General features: G+C 42.4%; 3 protein-coding genes across 9 annotated transcripts; all 3 read left to right on the forward strand.

The window, feature by feature from the left end:
- Positions 1-14: 14 nt before the first annotated feature.
- LOC139953036 (tetranectin-like) lies at positions 15-1,702 on the forward strand. Its single transcript, XM_071952429.1, has one exon. The coding sequence runs from the start codon at positions 25-27 to the stop codon at positions 760-762; it is 738 nt and encodes a 245-aa protein (XP_071808530.1). The 5' UTR covers positions 15-24; the 3' UTR covers positions 763-1,702.
- Positions 1,703-2,273: 571 nt separating this feature from the next.
- LOC139953135 (uncharacterized) lies at positions 2,274-4,042 on the forward strand. Its single transcript, XM_071952555.1, has one exon. The coding sequence runs from the start codon at positions 2,531-2,533 to the stop codon at positions 2,981-2,983; it is 453 nt and encodes a 150-aa protein (XP_071808656.1). The 5' UTR covers positions 2,274-2,530; the 3' UTR covers positions 2,984-4,042.
- A 1,390-nt stretch (positions 4,043-5,432) lies between these two features.
- LOC139952922 (monocarboxylate transporter 13-like) lies at positions 5,433-15,244 on the forward strand. 7 transcript variants are annotated; one of them, XM_071952240.1, is made up of 7 exons: positions 5,433-5,803; positions 8,511-8,728; positions 9,764-10,076; positions 12,679-12,822; positions 13,141-13,998; positions 14,379-14,684; positions 15,054-15,244. In XM_071952240.1, the coding sequence occupies exons 3-7, from the start codon at positions 9,791-9,793 to the stop codon at positions 15,230-15,232; spliced, it is 1,773 nt and encodes a 590-aa protein (XP_071808341.1). In that variant the 5' UTR covers positions 5,433-5,803; positions 8,511-8,728; positions 9,764-9,790; the 3' UTR covers positions 15,233-15,244. The 7 variants fall into 7 exon arrangements, with proteins under 7 accessions (XP_071808341.1, XP_071808340.1, XP_071808342.1 ...); XM_071952239.1 differs by having other exon boundaries at positions 8,511-8,640; XM_071952241.1 differs by having other exon boundaries at positions 8,511-8,616.
- Positions 15,245-16,889: the final 1,645 nt, after the last annotated feature.

The following is a 16,889-nucleotide window of genomic DNA, read 5'->3' on the forward strand; positions in this document are numbered from 1 at the left end:
AATCCTCAATCAGCATTGTACACCATGAAACTACTCATGTGCCTTGTATTCGTGTGGAAGATTGTAGACACTTTACAGTCAGCTCAACTTTCATGCGCAAGGCTGCAGCAACCCCATCTTTGGAAGCAACATGGCGGTTCGTGCTACCTGTTTCTGGACGCGAGGATAGCTCGCGGGCCCGCCATGGATTTCTGCCGGTCAAAGTGTGCCGAGTTATCAACCCCGACTACTGAACTAGAGAATGAACTAATATGGCGCTTGTTTAAAGACGGGGTCGATCCAGATTTTAACTACAGCAAGAGAATGTGGCTTGGGTGTAACAACACCAACGGAGCATGGGTGTGTCTGGGGGATACACCCGAGATAAAATACCGCAATTGGTTGGATGGTGTTGAACCCTCTACTGAAAATGCGTGCACGGTAATGAGGCACACGGACGGGACATGGGAAGGGCCGCAATGCGATGTAAAATACCCCAAATTCACACTCTGCAAGACACCGGCTACTGGTGAACCAATCTCACCCATAACTCTTAGATGTACCTCGATGCCTAAACCTAGCGGACTCTGCCCCGACCCGATCCACACCGTGAAAGTAACGAGCCCAATGCAGTGTTGCCTGGCGTGCGCAAAGGAGTGTAGCTGCCGTTCTTTCAGCCTAACCAACACCCTGGACTGCCAGATGAACCCGGGTAAGATCAACGGTGCGATTACTACCTTGAGAAATCAGACGTCGTGTGAATACTACGAGTATGAGATGTGAGGTTTATTCATCAGTTGAAAATTTGACTTTAATTGAAATCATTGCCGAATAACTGTATGTATATTAAGACAGTGAGAGTAAACATATTGCGATCGTGGCATTCCGAGCATGTTTACTGCACAACGTTGGGAGGCGTTTGGTCGGTCCTTTTTGAAAGTTCTTGTCAGTATGCGCGTGCTCAGATGATCTACACGCGCAATACTGAGCATGCGCCGAAAAAGGGCAGTTATGTCTGCTGCCACCAGCGTTTCAAAAGTCTCTCATTAAACGGGTTGGTAGAAACTTGTGGTCGTGCTTCTTGTTATGTAACCATTATTTTGACAATCAGAACCCTTTCATCATTTACTGCAATTGTTATATTAAACTATGAGTATGATGGCTTTTATCAAAACACCCAACTTCAAGGTTTCTTTTTATGTGATGGAAACATTTTAATGAATCTGCTACATCTTCTGTCTCTAACGAACACTTGAAGACGACTTAAAAGGAGAGTTTGAATCTGATAAAAGTACTCCAAAAGATTCTGGCCATTAAAACTTCCTAGGTAAGGAGCATTAAGGAGTGATCGACAGTATAAAATACATCATTAGAAATTACCCTCATTAATGAACTAACACGGCACGCCATTTTGTGGAGTCAAATTTTTGACTCCACAAAAAGGCCGACCTTGTTAGTTCGCAAAATAAAACTTAAACCCACGCAATTTCGAGGCATGTATGATTACTACTTTGATTAACATCTTTCTAACCATATGCACTTCATAACAAACGGTTTCAAAGTGAATGCTTTTCACAGACAAACTCGCCCGATCCAAGACAGTCCCTTAAATATATAGTTTTAGAGAAAGGGGTAATGTTTCACCCTCAAACTTGAATTAGAGAACATGAAGCCATTCTCAGACATTTTGTACCCCCCCTTGCCCTACTCTTGTGATGCACCAAGTTGGGATACTGGTCTCTGACAATTACCAACGGTGTACACTGCCTTTAAAATGTAGTCATACTAAAATTACAGTCGATAACAACACACGCGCTTCCGTACAATTTGACGGTTGTTTTTCTTCTCCAAGGCAAAATGATTGCTTTTTGTTTCGCTTGTTTGTTTTAGCCCTTTGAATTATGAATACACATCGTGATTGCAATCAATGTATTTCGCTGTGTTTCCATTGGCTGTTGAACAACATGGAGACTCCTCTACTTCTCATTTCCCAACAATTGGTCACTCTCCAACTCTGATTGCGCCGTTAGTTTGGAACGAAAGGGACAGTCAGAGCTGCTGTTACATACGAACGATGACTGGTCTTCTACTTGACGTTTCTACGAGTCCTTTCCAATTAATGTACAATACATTACGAATGGTCAACAGCGCAGTGATGCACTGAATCTCCCCAAATTCCGATAACTTGAACATCTTTCAGAATGATGCTGAAACTGTTCACTGAAGAACTGTGATAAACTGTGTAAGATAGTTCCCCAATCCTCAAACAACACTGTACAGAATGAAGCTACTAGTGTGCTTTGTATTCGTATGGAAGATTGTAGATACTTTACAGTCAGCTCAACTTTCATGCGCAAGGCTGCAGCAACCCCATCTTTGGAAGCAACGCAGCGGTTCGTGCTACCTGTTTCTGGACTCGAAGCTAGCTCGTGGGCCCGCTGTAGAACTCTGCCGGTCCAAGTGTGCCGAGTTAACAGCCCCAACGACCGACGAAGAGAATGAAATAGCATGGGGTGTGTTCAAATACGCCATCGAGCAGGGTGTGACCAAAATGTGGCTTGGGTGTAACAACACCAACGGAGCATGGATGTGTCTGGGTGATACACCCGGGAAGAAGTACCGCAATTGGTGGAATCGAGTCGACCCCGAAACTGAAAATACGTGTGCGGCAATGAGGCACTCAGACGGGAAATGGTATGGAGCTGTGTGCGATAAAGATAACTACCCGAAATACACCCTCTGCGAGGCACCGGCTACTGTTGGACCATTCGCCCTTAGATGTGCCTCGATGCCGAAACCCAGCGGACTCTGCCCCGACCCGACCCACACCGTGAAAGTAACGAGCCCAATGCAGTGTTGCCTGGCGTGCGCAAAGGAGTGTAGCTGCCGTTCTTTCAGCCTAACCCACTCACTTGACTGCCAGATGAACCCGGGTAAGATCAACGGTGCGAGTACTACCTTGAGAAATCGGACGTCGTGTGAATACTACGAGTATGAGATGTGAGGTTTATTCATCAGTTGAAAACATGACTTTAGTTTAAATGATCAAAGCACAACAGTTAGCCAAAAGACTATAGACTGTGAAGTATTCCTGTGTTTTTTAAAAAAAACCTTAAAGTGAGCATGAACTATAAATAATTCCCGTGCATATGACGTCACTCACTCAAACAGCACGATCAGCGAGTCAGAAGGGCTCAGAACACTGGACACGACCTCAGCGTTAACAGTAGACTTGATGACAAGTCGTTAGCGCTGCATGTCACAAACACACTCTCTCTTTCTCTCTATACTTTCTTGCAACGGTCGTAGGTAGCGCGTGGCAAGGTCCGTCCTCCGCTTGCGACTGACTCACACACATACTGGGATCGAGGATGTGTGTATGTACCGTCCCCGTAACTACACCGCGCTTAACAATTACCAACTTGACGTGCTCAACGGTGCGTCTTATGCAAGGGGTTTAATCACCACACAGGTCACGTATCAACTCATGATAAATACGCTTAAATGTAACACTGTAAAATATTATTTGGACGTCTGACAACCTCTTTAAATATATATATTTGTTTTTATTTATTTTTTATTTTTTTATACACATGTACATTTTATAGGCTAAACGGCGGCTTTTGGCTAAGGCTCCGGCTTGCGCTCTGTCATTGTTTTAGAGCAGTTTACATTACGCACGGTGATTTAAAACATAAAACGGAGCCTTGAGCCGGTTGCAGAGCCCAAACCAAGGTTTGGAAACTACTTTTTAATGACATGGGTGTGTAACACGAACGACACACCGACGTTGAACATTACCATCACGCGGATGTTTCGAAACTCCATAAATTCAAATACTTTGCAACCGTAGACACGTGCCTTATGTGTGTATTACTATTCCTGATATTGGTTTAATGTTGATTACACTCTGCGGTCGGCCAAAAAGACAGCCAGGTCGAGTTATTTTTTTTTAAGGTTGTAATTTCTTCAAATTTAATGTTGGAAATACACTAAAATAATGTGAATAGTAAGAACCGTTCGATTTTGTGTATGTAGCTATCAACATCATTAATATTACAATAACAACAAAAAGTTTAAACGTCTTCAAATTCATGTTTTTCTGTGTAAGATGTGTGTTTAAGAATTAACAATCAATGTGGCAGAAGATTCTGTCGTCAAATTGAACAGAATCCAGGTTTTGGTAAAGCGCCCTCTAGTGTCTGATTGCGATAGTTAAGTCGATGCGTTGACCAACGTATTGGACCAAGACTACTGTCGTAACTTGTTTGTGTGACTTGTACGTCGGTGCTTGATCCTTTCAGGGTCGAATAAAGTATATATAGTACAGAGTTCTTATAAAGCACATCACTACATCAACGGGTGCTTAAACAAATTTAAAAATATGGATGGTACATGTTTCTCTATCCATGGGTCTGGAGGGGGGGGGGGTGGTGGCGGCGGAGGGGGGCATTCACCTCCTCCTCCCGCTGACTTCCCCGTGATGCAAGCGAACTGTATGGTGGCCCTGAAGGGACATCGCATATCGCAAACGTGTGCGCATACGTATGCGATGTCGTAAAACAATTCGCAAATATGTGCGCATACGAATGCAATGTCGTGAAACAATTCGCGAATATGTGCGCACACGTATGCAATGTCGTGAAACAATTCGCGAATACGTGCGCACACGTATGCAATGTCGTGAAACAATTCGCGAATATGTGCGCACACGTATGCAATGTCGTGAAACAATTCGCGAATATGTGCGCACACGTCTGCGAATATTATTTGCGATGTCGTGAATTTTATTGCATACCATGTTGCATACCTTTGAATAAAATGTCTAATGATCTGGGGGGTTTCTTTCCAACAGTGAGATAAGCGGTAGTCATTGCAGCAGTAGTCTTGTTGTGAGGCAAGCGAGGCGTGTGGTCGTCCTTGGCCTGGTGCCAAGTTCCTGGGTACACACATGCTTTACAGAGGGAGCCTGCTGTAGCGCCACAGTACTCCCTAGATCGGTAACAAATTATCCACAACTATGACATCATCCTAATGGTATGCAACATGGTATGCAATAAAATTCACGACATTGCAAAACAAATCGCACTCGTGTGCGCACATATTCACGATTTGGTTCACGAAATTGCATACGTGTGCGCACATATTCACGATTTGGTTCACGAGATTGCATACGTGTGCGCACATATTCGCGATTTGTTTCACGACATTGCATACGTGTGCGCACATATTCGCGAATTGTTTCACGACATTGCATACGTGTGCGCACATATTCGCGAATTGTTTCACGATATTGTATACGTGTGCGCATATATTCGCGATTTGTTTCACGACATTGCATACGTGTGCGCACACGTTTGCGTTATGCGATGTGACTTCGGGGCCACCATAGAACTGTGACCATAGAGCAACTTTGACCGTGTATCTCAACTTGCTGAGCGTTACGTGTTTAGAAAGCGATGGCAGGAAAGTGATTGCACAATAAAGGTGGCCTTCGGCACGCTATTGTTGACTCCTGTGAACCATGGACGGCGGGGGGCCAGGCGACGGAAATAAATTCACTCATACGATACACCAATGGTCAATAAATAACATGTACAGTGGCGATATTTGCTTGCTGCGTTGGTACGATCCATTGCGTGTATAGGACCTCACTATATTCCAATTAGTCTTCATGGTATTGTCTTATTGTGGTTCAGACATTACTCAGCAGAGGTAGGCAGACAGAGGGCATTGGGGTTAGCTGCCGTGTGTTTACGGAGGGAGATTGAGCAACATGATTGCTAGTGCCATTCTGCTCTCACTATATTGATTTTCTGTGATGGTAAGTATACGTCTGTCTCAGTGGCAGTAGAATAGAAACGAGTCGTTTGCCTATGGTGTTGGTATAACAAGAATGGTATTTTACATTATCACTTTTTTTTTTATAGGTACCAGTCACTTTGACTTCTGTTTGCTGATGGGGCGTTATTGTGCTACGGTTAGAGAATTATGTTTTCTGTATTTCCATTATTATTATTATTTACAGATGTCAATGTTGTCTATTTATATTGTTAGTTGTTCATGTACAACAGCTACTATCGTAGCGAAACCAGAATTGCAACTATTTGGGGTTTTATGACAAAATGACATAGTTATGACAGGTTGTTATGTCATATACAGTGACTGATACAGACACATCTAGCACTGGGATGTTGAAATAATGAGGTGTATAAGTGACACAAAATGTTAAAGACAGTGGACACTATTGGTAGTTACTCAAAATAATTATTCACACACAACCGTACTTGGTGACGAGTAATGGGGGAGAGGTTGATAGTACAAAACATTGTGAGAAATGTCTCCCTCTGAAGTGACATAGTTTTCGAGAAAGAAGTAATTTTCTACGAATTTGATTTCGAAACCTCAGATTTAGAATTTGAAATCAAGCATCTGAAAGCATACAACTTCGTGTGACAACAAGGATGTTTTTTATTTCAGTCATATCGCGCAACTTCAATGACCAATATTGAGCTCAAGTTTTTACAGGTTTGTTATTCTGTGCATACGTTGAGATACACCAAGTGAGACGACTGGTTTTTGACAATTGCCAATAGTGTCAACTGCCTTGGTGTTTGTCGAAATTAATATGCGTACACTGTTTGTTAACACCATGTTATAGTTAATATTCTCTCTATTGTATTAACAACACCCATCCATGGTGTCGGGTTTAAACACAAAGCTTTTGCAGTGTAAAAGAGCCACATTTTCGTGTTGGCCGCAATTTTTAAAGTTTTTTTTTTTTTTTTTTTTTTGTATTTTGAAAGCAAACATTTTGTGCGATAAAGGTTGTTCTTCTTCCATTAGTAGGGACTTTTCGTTTTCGACGACGGATGGTTCTGCGACGGTTGTTCAGCTAAACGTTGTCGTTTTCAGCACAACGAAGATTCATCCCAAGTACTGTCGTAGAAATTGAGGGACGACCGTCCTCAAAGCCGACGCATGCGCAGATGACGCCAAATGTCATCTTTACCGTCGCAGAACCATCCGTCGTCGAAAACGAAAAGTCCCTACTACTCGCAACTTCAACGACCAAAATTTTGAGCTCAAATTTGCACAGGTTTGTTATTGTATGCATGTTGAGATACAGAAGTGGGGAGGACGCCGGTCTTTGAAAATTACCAATATACACTTGGCACTATTGGTAATTGTCAAAGACCAGTCTGTTCACTTGGTGTATCTCATTATATGCATAAAATAACAAACCTGTGCAAATTTGAGCTCAATTGGTCGTCGAAGTTGCGAGTTAATAATGAAAGAAGAAAAAACACGTGGCCCCCCTTCTCACACGAAGTTGTGTGCTTTTAGATGTGCTTTCAAGACCTCAAAATTCTAAATCTGAGGTTTCGAAATCAAATTCGATGAAATTACTTCGTTTGCGAAAACTACGTCACTCCAGAGGGAGCCGTTTCTCACATGATGTTTTATACTATCAACCTCTCCCCATTACTCGTTATCAAGAAAGGTTTTATTCTAACAATTATTTTGAGTAATTACCAATGATAGTGTCCACTGCCTTTAAAGCTATTGGACACTTTCGGAACAGAAAGAAAACAAAGTTCACCGATTTACAGATAACTTACAGGGTTTACAGAAGGTAATGGTGAAAGACTTCTCTTGAAATATTATTCCATGAAATGCTTTACTTTTTGAGAAAACATTAAAACATTTATCAATTCTCGATATCGAGAATTACAGATTTGTAGTAAACACATGTCATGACACGGCGAAACGTGCGGAAACAAGGGTGGGTTTTCCCGTTATTTTCTCCCGACTCTGATGATCGATTGAGCCTAAATTTTCACAGGTTTGTTATTATATATGGAAGTAGTGAAACATAAAGTGTGGGATTTTGGACAATACTGTTTACCGAAAGTGTCCAATGCCTTTAATTAACTCGTTATGCCCGTGCAGGGAGACCGAATCCAGGAGGCGCGAATCTCCTGCCACCCGTAACGCGTGGGTTAAAGGCAGTGGACACTATTGGTAATTACTCAAAATAATTATCATCATAAAACCTTTCTTGATTACGACTAATGGGGAGAGGTTGATGGTATAACACATTGTGTGAAATGGCTCCCTCTGAAGTGACGTATTTTTCGAGAAAGAGGTAATTTTTCACGAATTTGATTTCGAGACCTCAAGTTTAGAATTTGAGGTCTCGAAATCAAGCATCAGAAAGCACACAACTTCGTGTGACAAGGGTGTTTTTTCTTTCATTATTATCTCGCAAGTTCGACGACCGATTGAGCTGAAATTTTCACAGGTTTGTTATTCTATGCATATGATGAGATACACCAACTGTGAAGACTAGTCTTTGACAATTACCAATAGTGTCCAGTATCTTTAAACAACCTTTTAGGTTTCAAACCACTGACTTGCCACGGCATGCGTAACTTTCTGTTCAAGGACTGTGTGTAAACATGGAGGAAGAAATAAAAAAAAACAGTTTGTAAAGAACTGGATGGGATTGTTTGCTTTTTTCAAAACAGACTCGAACTGCTTTTGTTCATCGGGTTAAGGGTCGCGGTGGACCAGTGGTTTCGTGAACAAGTCACCGTGTATTGGAGGAGTATCGGCCTACTTCTAAAGCACTTGGTTAGGAGCTGCTGTATTTTGGTGGTAATTTTGTCAGAGTTCGTTAAATTAATTAAGTTGTTTACCAAAGAGCTGCATTTTCATGGTAATTTGACTTGATTTGGAGCCCGTGGTAAGTTGAATTTCCAAAAGATGATTTATTTCCCACTGAAGAGATGTACTTTTTGTGGTAATTTAAGTTATGTGTTTTTAGGACCCGTGGTAAGTTGTAATTTACCGTAGAGTCGGTTTGGGGTAATTTGACTTGAGTTAATGCCCGCGGTAAGATCTATTTTTAACGATTACTTTACCACAGAGCTGTATTTTTGACTTGAGTTGCAGCCCGTTGTAGGTTGTGTTTTTAACGGCGATTTTACCGAAACTGTGGTTGACTAGAGTTAGGACTTGCTGTATGCTGTATTTTAAACGCCTTTTACTATAGAGCTTAAAAGCAGTGGACACTATTGGTAATTACTCAAAATAATTATAAGCATAAAACCTTATTTGGTAACGAGTAATGGGGAGATGTCTCGAAGTCAAGCATCAGAAAGCACAGAACTTCATGTGACAAGGGTGTTTTTTTTCTTTCATAGTTATCCTGCAACTCCGACGACCAATCGAGCTCAAATTTTAACAGGTTGTTATTTTATGCATAATGTTGAGATACACCAAGGGAGAAGACTGGTCTTTGACAACTACCAATAGTGTCCAGTGTCTTTTATTACTATGGTCTTTTGGCTTGAGTAGGGCCCGTGGCAAGTTGTATTTTCAACGCCTTCGAGCATATACCGATGTATTTGATTATTGTAATCTGGATTGAGTAGGGCTCAGGGTAAGTTTTGTTTTCAACGTCTTTGGCCTAAGAGTGTATTTGTTGTGATCTTTTGACATCTGTCAAACTTTGACGAAATAAAGAAAAACTAATTTGAGGCATTTTGGGTGCGGATCATTATTCTACAACGTGTATTCCTTTAAAGGTCAATTCGAGGCCCTCAAAATGGTCATGAAAGAACATTATGTAAATAAAATTAATAACATAAAAATTATACACAGAAGCCCAATCGGGCGAAGTCCAGATCCACTGTTCATTTATTCTAATTCATTGTATCAATGTTGTCATTGCCTCATTGTTCTCAGTGCATCATCGTTCGTTCTATTGTAAACACAGGTTTAGGTCGAGTTGGCACCTGAGGGGATGGGCGAGATAGCGACGCCAAGTCAACACCGTTTGAAGAACCAACAATCTACGTGCCGGGCAAAGCACGGCAAAGATGACAGTAGCAACTCCTTGGCTGGTTACTACCCAGAGGGGGGATGGGGCTATGTGGTCGTTGTGGCCGCCTTCTTTGCCCTTATGACCCAGATGGGAATAATCGTCTCCATGGGGGTGTATCTAGAACACATCGAGAAGGAGTTTCACGCTGGGGCTGGGATCGGCGGTTGGATTTCCAGCGGGTGTTTCGCTGTCCTTGCGTTGTCATGTGAGTTTTCACCATGCATTCATTCATCCATTCAAACAACGAGTCAAAAACAGTTAATTGCCCGACGTTTGACCCTGTCTTTCTCGAAGGCTGTTTTTGCATTTATAAAAACGCGACCATGCATTTATATCGATTAAACACCTTAAGTTTGGTAATTGTAAATTCCACTTCCTTTGTCGCACAAGTTTAGGTGCTTTCAGATGCCTTCAACTTGAGACCTCATCTAAGGTCTCGAATTCAATTCAATTATTTTAGTGAGAAATTATTTCTGCCTTTAAAACAATCGAATGGCTCCAAAAACAAAGGTATACACTTTGATGCATTTAAGGGCCCCTGGTGTGATATTTAGGGCTATTGGCTTTACGGAAACTTGTTTCCTTATGGTGAAAGAAACTACCGGAAATAACACGGGTTGGAAAAATAGTTATTGCATTGAGGCCTGATGGGTGTCACACGATGTCGAGGTGACTCACGTGCTACCCCAGTTTTTTGTTCACCTTGGATGAGAAAGAAAAACTAAACTGTCACTAATTTGTTCACACTTTCCTTGGAGCGTGGACAGGTAGGAAATGCTTGGAGGTTAACTAGACGCTTTTACAACTATCACCTCTTGCACATGCGTAGTGTTTCTTCTGCATTAGGTGTAAAGTGTTTGTATACGTTTGGTAATGACTGTTTGAACGGGCTAAAGCACATAGAGAAAGGACATGCTCTCTGGTTCACAAACGCAACATTTCATTTTGGTAGGTTGACAATAGTGTGCCAACAAGCATTGCAAAAATGCCATGGGATATGCATTAAAGGCAGTAGACACTATTGGTAATTGTTCAAGCCTGGCCTTCACAGTTGGTGTTTCTCAACATATGCATAAAATAACAAACCTGTGAAAAATTGAGCTCCATCGGTCATCGAACTTGCGAGATGATAATGAAAGAAAATAAAACTGTCACACGAAGTTGTGTGCTTTTAGATGCTTGATTTCGAGACCTCAAATTCTAAACTTGAGGTCTCGAAATCAAATTCGTGGAAAATACTTTCTCGAAAAACTACGCCAATTCAGAGGGAGCCGTTTCTCACAATGTTTTATACTATCAACTCTCCCCATTACTTGTTACCAAGTAAGGTTTTTATGCTGATAATTATTTTTTAATAATTATCAAACGTGTACCTTTCCTTTAATACTTTTGCAGTTTCGTTTTCTTTGTGTGTCTGGTGTTTTGTTACCACCAATGTGTGTTTATTTACTTTTGCTTGGTGTATTGTGTTCTTTTGAGATTATTGTCTGGTTTTACCCACCCTTAATACACCGAAAATGTGTGTATAAGCACTGTAAACTCAGTACTTTTCGGAGTTCTGGATTTTTTTTACAGGCATATTAGAAATTGCCTGTGTAACCAAGTGGCAGGCAACACAACAATACAAACCGAAATGGCCGTCTTCAGAAAAGGTGTGATTTTCTAACATTAAGTAGGATAAAAACAAGACCGCACGCTCAACGAGTTGTACGTTTATCAAATAATAAGCAGTTTCCATATTTTAATAATAATTTGCAACTTACTGAAACTTGGAATGATGCTAGTGGGTTTCGTCGGGCTGTGGCATGGAGCTATGTGTCATTAGATTCGTTAACGGAACAAAAGTCATAATTATAAAGTGCTCAACAAAATAGCAGAACGAACGAAGGACACAAAAAGTCTTGCCGCTGTCGCTTCTTGTCTTGTGCAGGAATGATTTGAGTCAAGCGCTGCCAATGCAGGATAGCTCAACGCCACACCCTTAAACGCCTCAGCGAACTGCAAGTATTCTGTTGGGTTACTTTTAAAGAAAGGAATGCGTAACATGAATGCAAGGGTCGCGGCTTCGAATCCCACCAGTACCCGAGTAATTTGCCTGTGATATTTTTTCACAAGAATCGGGAAAGTCTTTACTGAGTATGCTAACACACATCGGTGTATGGGTAAAACCCAAATGAATATTCGTTACCCCCGGTGCAAGTTTGACATCTAGTATAGTCAATTGACTATAGGTACTTCTAAGTCAGTGTAGATTCGGAATTCTAGATACCTCTATAAATTTCTTTAAAAACTCTTCTGTATATACTAACCACTACCTGGGCGTATACGTCTTTCTTAGTAATGCATGAGGTACGTCACAATGCTAACCCAAAACGAGGCGATGGGCGCGGCCACTGCAAGTGATGGGGGACGTGAGCCCATAGCCTCATTTTGGGTAATAATTATGACGTCAAGCATAAGTATTAAGAGAGGCAGAATGGTAGGAAGCCGGGCCGGGACTACAGATTTCACTTTTAGTTGATTGAGGGACATCCTACTAACTTTACTTCCGCCGAGTAAGTTCCTAATGGGGGAGCTTGGGACGCTAGGTGGCAGCAGACTTACCAGGTAAATTTCCATTGTTTACGTAGTTCTGAGCGTGCGCACATGCCCGAGAACAATGGATTTTACCTGGTAAGTCTGCTGCCACCTACGTCCCAAAAGTCTCCCATCGGTCTCAACTGGGAAGGAACTCCTCTGGCCCCAAGAGTCCTCGCCAATGCAATAAATCCCAAACTTGTATTTCTTGTTATTCTCATCACCCACAGCACCAGTTGCAGGACACACCATGCAGCATATCGGATGTAGAGCCACGGCGATGATAGGGGGCGCTATCATGTGTTCAGGGTTCGTCTGTGGGATGTTTGCAAGCTCTGTCCTACAGCTATTTATGTTTGCCGACGTCGTAGCAGGTAAACAAAAGGCCTTAGGCTACTTTTAAATTTCATATTATGCTTGTTTGTCGCTACTCGGCACCTCTAGCTGAAAGCACTGTTTTGCTGAGAAGGTAAAGGAGAAAATACATGGATAAAATAAAGCTGGTAGTCAAAACATATTCTTTCTGCAGCGAAAATAAAGTAAAATAATGTTCTTCCTTATAAATAGTTCATCCAGAGATCACACCCCCTGGAGGTCGTTGGTTCGAATCACGCTCTGCTCATTTTGTCTTTGTTCAACCTCAATGTGTTTTTGTAACTTTCACTTTCTCCGTTACTTGATTTTTCATACAGGTTTTGGTGGCTCGTTGACGCACATCTCGGCAACGGTCGTGGTTGGTCAATACTTCAACAGACGCTACGCCTTGGCGAACTGTTTCGCGTACACGGGGCAGGGGATCGGCATTATGATTTTCCCGCCCATTCTCCAAACGCTGATAGAGACGTATGGCTGGCGCGGCTGTATGCTCATACAGGGCGCCCTCACTCTGCACATATCAGTAGCAGCGTCTCTCTACAGACCTGTTCGGAAGCCTCGCGCTCGTGTCCACAACCAATCGCAACTTCGACGGCTGAGAGACACGCAAAAAGACGTTTACCGTACAGCAGAAGAAGTATCCGAAAAGAATCGAACCTCAAACAGTCGTCCGTCAGATTATATGTTAGATAAAAGCGACCAGACTACATTCACCGACGAATTTGACGACCCACCGAGGGCTGCTCCAGGAGGAGAGACGCCAACCAGCAGGTTTGCGGACGAGGTTGTACAGACTGATTTTCCTGACGAACCCGTCGAATCAAACACCGTGTCCGATAACACTTCCGGGTCCACCACTGCGTCATCTGTTGACTCGATCGTACATCTAACCGAAGTCGGTGTTCAGACGAAGTTCACCAATGAGGAAAATCTGGCTAGGTTCCTCGCGAAGGAAGACCAATTCCTGGACGGTGGAAGTCGTGGGCCTTGGCAGTGTCTCCGGAGACTGTGCCGGCAGAAGTGTGGCGGTGTGTCGGCGGCGTCCTTGGTCTTCATCTACGCCGTGTTTGTCTTCGAGACCTTCGGCTACGGTGGGTTCTTCGCTCATATCGTCGCGAAGGGTGGCGAGATTGGCGGGACTGAAGGCCAAGCCACATGGGCTCTGTCAATCTTTGGTAGGTTCCTATGACTTGGTTCTCTGAGCTGTTTGAATAGCAAGTTTAAGTTCCTTGTCTGTTTGTTTTCAAAGTTATTTGTTAGTCGTAGTTCAAGTCGGTTTTCCAGCAAACATGACGGTACAGGGCCAATGCCGGTGTGGCAGGAGATTCTGTTCCCCATGAGGGCGAACTGTGTACAAACTTCTTCCGATAGCGCCCTCTTTCGAATCATCCTCCATCATCCCACAAGGGGGGGGGGGGGGATTCTGTACCCCACATGGGGAAATTAACATGTGCTACAGGAGAAGGATTCAAACGAAGGCGCTATCGGTGATTGTCACACTGATTGGAAACCAACTGGACTGAACTCTGTATGTTCTTGTTATGTTCTTTTACAGGCGTAGGTAGTTTAACTGGCAGAATTACACACGGATGGATTCTAGACCGTAAAATCCTCTCACCGCGAACAGTCAACGCCCTCTCCCTGGTTATCTCCGGGGGTGCGTCGGTTTTAGTCGCCGTCGTAGACACCATGCCCGGAGTTCTCGCCGGAGCGTTCTTTGCCGGTCTCGGGAGCGGATGGTACCTGCCGCTGCAGCAGGTTCTACTGAGGAATGTCGTGGGACAGTCCAGGCTACATCTTGCATATGGTTACGGATTGGCGTTTGAGGGGATTGGATCGCTTGCTGGGGGAATCGTTATAGGTAAGCCGATGTTAAGAACTAATAGTAAATATTTATTTGAAGAGCCTTTTCGTCACACGAGGCAACTTTGAGAAAACCGACTGCAGTGCATGCACAAGGAACACTTTTGGAGCACATGAGTCATTTCCAAACAATGTATTTCATTCATTCCTCAAAGACAAACATATGCACTTGGAAATGGCTTTTCTTCTTAGAGAAAAAACCTCTCAGTGTCCACAAGAAAAAGGTCACGGATGCTACATCCGTGCAATCCTGCCATTGATGAAGACTGTAGTTTCGGCCGAAAATTACAGATACGGAAACATTTCCTTTTATTTTGATCAAAGGTTAAAACACTAACTGTATTATGTTGGCGTTGTTATTTTGAAGGTTATATTCGTGACGTCACCGGAAGCTACGTCCTGGCCTACTGCTTTCTTGGTTTCGTCTTCATGCTCGGCGTGGCGGTATTCATAATGGACTGTTTCTTCGAGAAGAAACGATCGTCCGTACAGGACTTGCGCGTTGATCTCAAGTCGGAGCAGCCTACACGTGAAACAGTGGTTTGAGTACACGGCTGTTTCATGTTTTGATATCTACCCAAACACAAAATAATAGGGCAAGTCGGAGCAACCTGCACATGAAATAGTGGTTTGAGTACACGGCTGTTTCATGTTTTGGGAGCAGCCTGTCAATGTAACAGTTGTATAAGTACACGGATGTTTCATGTTTTGGGAGCAGTCTGCCAATGAAATAGTGGTTTGAGTCCACGGCTGTTTCATGTTTGATATCTACACAAACACAACATAAGACAAGTTCGAGTAGCGACCATTTTGTCAACCCCAAGTCAGTGTGCATGAATACTATGCATGCAGTCTGGGCACAAGGCAAAATCGCCAACGGTCGACAATGGTCAACTATGACCCGCTCTCGAACTTGCTCTATAATTTACAACTAGGGGTGCGTTCGTTTAGCTTCCCTGGGTCGACCCCGGTGTGTGGCGGTTTTTTTTTCCAAGACAAACGTGTGCAGATAATTACCCACGTTCGTCCTGGAAAAAAAAACCCGCCACACTCCGGGGTCGATCCAGGGAAGCTAAACGAACGCACCCTACTTTATAAATCCGGGAGCAGTGACCCCTTATGTTTCTAGTGTTTATTTTGCGCTATTGATACCCCTAAGTTGGGGTTTAATAGATGTGCGTGTTTTTTACTTGGCCTTTCCATGTCGCAATATTATTCACTAAGTGCCTTTAAGTTTTACAAACTTCACGACTTAACCACAATAATAGTATTTGAGTTCTAGATGCAAATTATGTTTCTAAAGCGAGGCTGAACGTTTTATAGGCTCGTTTTTTCTCATAATAATGTTAGTAACTTAACCCCATTTATGCAATGAACTCAAATTGAGGCTGACTAAAATAGCCAGGGTCCAGGGTCCTTTCTTGATAAAATTACAAACATTACTCCAATGTTCACGGTGTCTGCCTACACATTCTTTAAGGTGCAATTCGAAGTTAAGGCCTTCAGTAATCATTTTAAAACGTTAACTTAAAGTTTTGATTTATGCTAGAGTTTTTATCTTTGATGTGCTGAAACTTGTCAGAAATACTCTTTCTTTAAAGCCATTATACACTTTCGGTAAACAGTATTGTCCAAGTCACACACTTCGTGTATCACAACTTATATATAAAATAACAATCCTGTGGAAATTTAGGCTCAATCGGACATCGGAGTCGGGAGAAAATAACGGGAAAACCCACTCCTGTTTTCGTGCGTTTCGCCGTGTCATGACATGTGTTTATAACAAATCCGTAATTCTCGTTAACGAGAATTTATATTGTTTTACCGTTTTCTCAAAAAGTAAAGCATTTCATGGACTAATATTTCAAGAGAAGTCTTTCACCATTACCTTCTGTAAACCCTGTAAATTATTTGTAAATCTGTGAACTTTTTTTTTTTTCTGTACCGAAAGGGTCCAACGGCTTTAAGTCTGGTGTGTCTTCCAGAATATGTACATATAGGAATATTAGCGCTTTATTGTTTGTATTAAAGGCAGTGGACACTATTGGTAATTGTCAAAGACTAGGCTTCACAGTTGGTGTATCTCAACATAGGCATAAAATAACAAACCTGTGAAAATTTGAGCTCAATCGGTCATCGAAGTTGCGAGATAATAATGAAACACAAAACACCCTTGTCACAGGAAGTTGTGTGCGTTTAGATG

The sequence above is a fragment of the Asterias amurensis genome, chromosome 21 (assembly GCF_032118995.1).
Source record: "Asterias amurensis chromosome 21, ASM3211899v1".
Classification (NCBI taxonomy): domain Eukaryota; kingdom Metazoa; phylum Echinodermata; class Asteroidea; order Forcipulatida; family Asteriidae; genus Asterias; species Asterias amurensis.

Bases quoted from the DNA above. Each gene is read 5' to 3' on its own strand.
- LOC139953036 (XM_071952429.1), top strand. From the start codon at position 25: ATGAAACTACTCATGTGCCTTGTATTCGTGTGGAAGATTGTAGACACT.
- LOC139952922 (XM_071952240.1), top strand. From the start codon at position 9,791: ATGGGCGAGATAGCGACGCCAAGTCAACACCGTTTGAAGAACCAACAA. The intron at 12,823-13,140 runs GTAAACAAAAGG...TTTTTCATACAG, and splicing joins GTTTGCCGACGTCGTAGCAG to GTTTTGGTGGCTCGTTGACG. The intron at 13,999-14,378 runs GTAGGTTCCTAT...GTTCTTTTACAG, and splicing joins ATGGGCTCTGTCAATCTTTG to GCGTAGGTAGTTTAACTGGC.
- LOC139953135 (XM_071952555.1), top strand. From the start codon at position 2,531: ATGTGGCTTGGGTGTAACAACACCAACGGAGCATGGATGTGTCTGGGT.